This window comes from Terrapene carolina, unplaced genomic scaffold, assembly GCF_002925995.2.
Source record: "Terrapene carolina triunguis isolate 2854851 unplaced genomic scaffold, T_m_triunguis-2.0 Scaffold16334, whole genome shotgun sequence".
NCBI lineage: Eukaryota > Metazoa > Chordata > Testudines > Emydidae > Terrapene > Terrapene triunguis.
In genome coordinates, this window is record NW_020680685.1 from 14,101 (window position 1) to 19,491 (window position 5,391).

Below are 5,391 nucleotides of genomic sequence, written 5' to 3' on the forward strand. Positions count from 1 at the left end.
AGGATTTCTCTTGTTGTTAACATACTTAATAACCTCCTTTTTTTGATCCAGAGCCCTGCCAAACATGGAGTTTTCCCTGATGTCTTAACGTACCTTATCAACTTTCATAACTTCGGATTTCTATTCTTGGCTAGCTATTTTACATTTTTCCTATTTTTTGCATATTGCTTCACCACCCCAATTTCTGCCTTCACTTTGCCACTGAAATGGGTTTTTACCCAAAGTTGTTCACTTTGTTAACTATGGAATCATGATTTTTCCACTATCTAATAAACTGTTATCAAAGAACTACCTATTTTCATTCATATTTTTTCTGTCTACATTTTTCCTCCCAATCAGTTTTGCTGACAATTTTACTGAGCTTTGGGGAATTAGTCCTCTTGGAGTTCTAAGTGTCTATAAATAGTACTGAATGAGAACTGGCCATTTGAATGTAATTCAGTTTCATTTTTTATTTTCCTCTCCTATATCATATGCTCCCTTCTTTGTCTCTTGTGTAAACTAAAGAGTCCCAGACTTTTCTTTATATTTGCATATGGCAGCCTCCCCCATTCTCAGAGCCTGTCTTGGAAATCCCTTTTATATGTGCTATATCCTTAATCGATACTCGGTGACCAAAACTGAACACATATCCTGAACATGTTATTCTCCATCCCATATCTTAGTGATCTGAACATTGCTTTTGTTTTGTCCACTGCTGCGAATGAGCAGGTGTTTCTCTTCAGCTGCTATCAATGGCGCACAGGTCTTTTCCATGAGGTATGTTCTAGTTGGGATGTTTCTCCCAGCACATGTTTTTTTTCCACTCTCAGATTTCAGGCAACTGGATCAATGGAAAACTCCCTATTGAATTGACTCCCTATCCTGGCTTCCATTGCATTAAGGAATAATGATTGATAACCAGTATCCACACTTGTGTCTCCTGCTGGGGCCTCTTAAGGTTCCCCCACCACAATATGTAGGAATTATTAACACAGGGAGCACCACAAAATATGGAATTGGATTTAGTAGGGTCGTTGTTCATAGTTATTGTCTCTGATTTGTGAACATGTAATTTTTCAGTGTGTGAAGAGTGATCAGACTCCTTCTCCCATGAGAACAGTCTCCACTAATGCATGTAGTGTCTCATATTAACATTGTCTTTCCATTCAGGCATTTCAACTGCGACCATCACCCGAGATCCTGGGAACACACAGAAAGTCAGGGGAACGTAAGGTACATGCAGGAGACACCCTTATGGCTCAGAGTTGGACACCTTCTCCCCTACTCCATGTCAGATTCCAACACAACCGACTTCAGCAACCCCTCCACCTTCATCCTACTTGGTATTCCCGGCCTAGAGGCAGCCCATGTCTGGATCTCCATTCCCTTCTGTGCTATGTACGCCATAGCCGTGTTGGGGAACTTCACCATCCTGGTCCTTGTGAAGATGGAGCCGAGCCTCCAGGGGGCCATGTTCTATTTCCTCTGTATGCTGGCCATCACCGACCTGGTCGTGTCCACATCCACCCTACCAAAAATGCTGAGCATCTTCTGGTTCAATTCCAGGGAGATCAGTTTCAGTGCCTGCCTCACCCAGATGTACTTTGTTTCTTCCTTCTCAACGATGGAGTCTGGAATCCTAGTGGCCATGGCTTTTGATCGCTACGTAGCCATCTGCAATCCTCTGAGATATTCCACGACCTTGACAAACTCTGTTGTGGCCAAGATAGGCTTGGCCGTGGTGCTGCGCAGTGGCATATTCACATTACCCTATCCCTTCCTGGCGAGGCAGTGGCCGTATTGTAGAACCAACATCATCCCCTTCTCCTATTGTGGGCATATAGCTGTGGTGAACCTGGCCTGCGCTGACATCCGCATCAGTAGTTACTATGGCCTGTTTAATCTTTTCTCTCTGATCGGAATGGATGTGTTTTTTATTGCCGTGTCCTATACTCTGATCCTCAGGGCCATCTTCCGCCTCCCCACAAAGGATGCCCGGCTCAAAACTTTTGGGACCTGCATCTCTCATCTTTCTGCCATCTTAGTTTTGTACATCCCAGATTTCTTCTCGTCTCTCACGCAGCGATTTGGCCAGAATGTGCCACTGCATTTGCATGTTCTCATTGCCACTATGTACCTGCTGATGCCCCCCATGCTACACCCCATCATTTACGGGGTGAGGACCAAACAGATCTGGGGAAGGCTGCTCCAGCTCTTTACTCATAAAGAGAACTAATTTTTTTCTCCTTGTGCTCTGGCTCTCAGATTGAGCTCTGTGCAGAGCTGGCTGGTCCATGGTGCTGGGGCCTCTTCCCTGAATCACTTACTGGACAGTCACAGTAAGATTAAACCCTTTCCTGTCCTTTCTGTGCTGTGTCACTGTGATGAACTGGGGAATCAGTCTATGTACACTACACTGGGTTGCCACCTTTCTAATTGCTGGTAGCTGGATCCCTGAAATTACAATCTTGCCCCATCTCTTCTGTCAAGCCTCAACCCTGCTGTGTGTCTTCTCCCCAAGGCCCTGCCCCTGTCATTTGCTCCTGTCTTCCCCTCCCCTTGTCAGCTGCAACCCAGTCATCTCTGAAACCAATATGTTCTCACATCTTATGGCAAGTCACTTAAGGGGCACTGGTTTGTGTTAACATTTTAATGTTTATTCTCAATTTGTTACTAGCTCTGTGGAGATAGAGACCCCGTCAGGACTCTTGGGATCTATCTCAGCTCTGGGAGGGGAGGCAGATACATCTGGGGTCTAAATAAGAAAATCAGAATGGCCATACTAGGTAAAACCAATGGTCCATGTAGCCCAGTAGCCTGTCTTCTGACAGTGCCCAGTGCCAGGTGCTTCAGAGGGGATGAACAGAACATGGCAATCCTCATCTGATTCATGTGGAGCAGCTTGGCAGAAGGGAGCAGAAGCCCTGAGCCCAGGCTGCCTCCGCTTCAGCTTGCAGGAGTTCATTCCTCCAGCCCCAGAAAGAGTCGCTGGGGGAGGGGAAGAGCCCAGATCACTCCGTACGGAGCAGAAGAAGAATCCCTCAGCTCAGGTTGCCATGAGCCTTTGCCGCAGGCACAGAGCAGAGGCAGGATCTGGGGAGGGAGGGGATAGTGAAGCCCTACTCATTTTTGTCCTCTCCATATTCCATACCGCTGCCACCCAGGGGCTGTCTCATTTCCCCCGTCCTTGGGCGAACCTCAGGGGGCTTTTTTTGTCTCCCCTTCCTCATGCTTTAGGGGCTTCTCTCTTCCCTACACCTCCCTTACCCTTTCTGGAGGTAGAGACGGGTTGCACAGCACCATCGGTCCAGACGCAGCACCAGTAGTCTTCTCCCTCTTTGCCCATATCTGTTGGCCACAGGGTCGTAACAGGGGCCCAGCCAGAGGATCGTCATGGATCCACTGCCCCATCCCCCACTGTGCTGTGGGATGAGCTTCACCATTTTCTGGTGGACACCTGTTATTGCAAGGGTAAAGTGAACCTCCCTCTCCAGCGTTGGGGAGACTTCCATCTTGTCCTCTTAGCCACAAGGACTGTTTTGGAGGAGTGGAGGGGAACCGGGAGGTAGAACATCCTGATCTACCTGTGGGCCTGCAACTTCTGTGACAAACCTTTCAGGTTGCTCAGAGATTGTTGCAAGGCCGGTTGGGGATCCTCCTGCCTGTGACGATCCTCCTCAGCCCTCAGAATGAAGTGAAAAACCTTTTCAACGTTGAACACCAGAGGCTCTAGGGTGGGTCTCCACAGTTGCCAGGTGCTCTCCTTCCTTTGTGACCTAGTTTAGTTTGTGGTTTGCCTGCAGGAAACCCACATGGATCCAGCCGCCGAGACTAGTTTGAGGCTGGAGTTGGGGGATCGGGTATATTATAGACACCTCAGCGCTCATTCGGCTGGGGTGGCCTCCCTGTTCTCCCCTGACCTAGAGCCTGAGATGCTGGGAGTTGAAGAGGTCATACCAGGTCGCCTGCTGCACCTCCAGGCCTGTTTGGAGGGGCTGACGTTGAAGCTGTTCAATGTCTACCCACCGAATGCAGACCCGGAGTGGGTGTGTTTCTATCAAGAGGCGTCTGCCGTCCTCGGCACATTGGATCCTCACTAATGCCTGGTCCTGGGTGGGGATTTTAATATCATCTTTGAGGATCAGAATTGCTCAGGGATCAAGAGCAGCCAGACTGCTGCAGGCATCCTCAGAGAGATCATCAATCATCACTCCCTGGTGGATGTCTGGCGCAACCAACACCCGGATGACAATTTCTCCTTTACCTATATCCAGCTGGAGGTCGATCGGTTGCACCACTCCTGGTTGGACGGCATGTATGTATTTTGTTTCCATCTTGCCTCAGCCTATTCCTCCAGCATTCGGCCGGCCCAGTTCTCAGCCCATAATTTAGTGGCCATGATGGCCTATTTCATCTTGGAGCTCATCTGGGGCTCTTCACACTTCAGATCCCCCCGTGCATAATCCAGCAGGTGTGGCCACCTTATTCTCTACTGCTCGGGTTTTCCTTGAACGCATCCTACAAGAGGGTGCTCCCCATCAATGCATCACCCCAGGACCTGGAATTCTTGATTGGGCTCCTGTCCCATGAGTCCCCCTGATGTCCTCCCTTTCATGACCCGAGCAGGCTGCACACCCTTCAGCCGGTTCATTTGTGAATTCCTCCAAGGGAACAATTTTACATGCTTATGCTCCACATGCTTCACTTCCTCAGATGCCCTGATACCAAGTGGGGGGATATGCTACCAGCTTTGGAGGGTGAGGAATCCTGGTGGGCCAGAAAGTACTCCATCCTGGCCCCATTGCCCACCAGGGCTATTATTTGGTGGCTCCTTCATGGACCATGAGCACGGGCATGTACCTGGCCCAGTTCCCCCCCATTCCAGATGCCTGCCCATTTTGCAGCATGAGGCAGACCGTGGCGCATGCCTATCTACAATGCACAAGGTTGCAGACCCTATTCCTACTCCTCCACAACTTCAACAGGAGGTTCTGGCTGCACTTTTCCCCACACCTTTTCATATATGCTCCCTGCTTTAGCTCAACATACAGGATGTGGCCTGCAGGTCCCTTGTGTTACAGGTGAAATATATTCTAATATAAATCTTTAAACTTATGAATAAAACAAATAATCAAACCCATAAGGAAATAAGAAACTTATAAGAAAAGCTATGTAGGGAAGCAAGTAGGCTAGACTATAGGCTGCCACAGCTGCAGGCTGCTAGTTGGTAATGGCCAAGGACTTAGAAATGACAGGAAGAGGGAGGCACGTATGTGTGTGTGGGGGGGAGGGAGGGGTGAGTTACAAAGGAAAGAGAGAGATGGATGCACCAGGAGAGAGAGAGAGAGATGGGACAAAACCCACTAGAACAGGGACTCCTTGTCTCTGCCGTTCTGGGGAGCACTTTCC

General features: G+C 48.9%; 1 protein-coding gene across 1 annotated transcript; it reads left to right on the forward strand.

The window, feature by feature from the left end:
* Positions 1–1,270: 1,270 nt before the first annotated feature.
* LOC112122246 (olfactory receptor 52E2-like) lies at positions 1,271–2,206 on the forward strand (the record flags this gene model as incomplete). Its single annotated transcript, XM_024221089.1, has 1 exon — positions 1,271–2,206. A coding segment is annotated over exon 1 (936 nt), but the record flags the coding sequence as incomplete, so codon positions are not given.
* Positions 2,207–5,391: the final 3,185 nt, after the last annotated feature.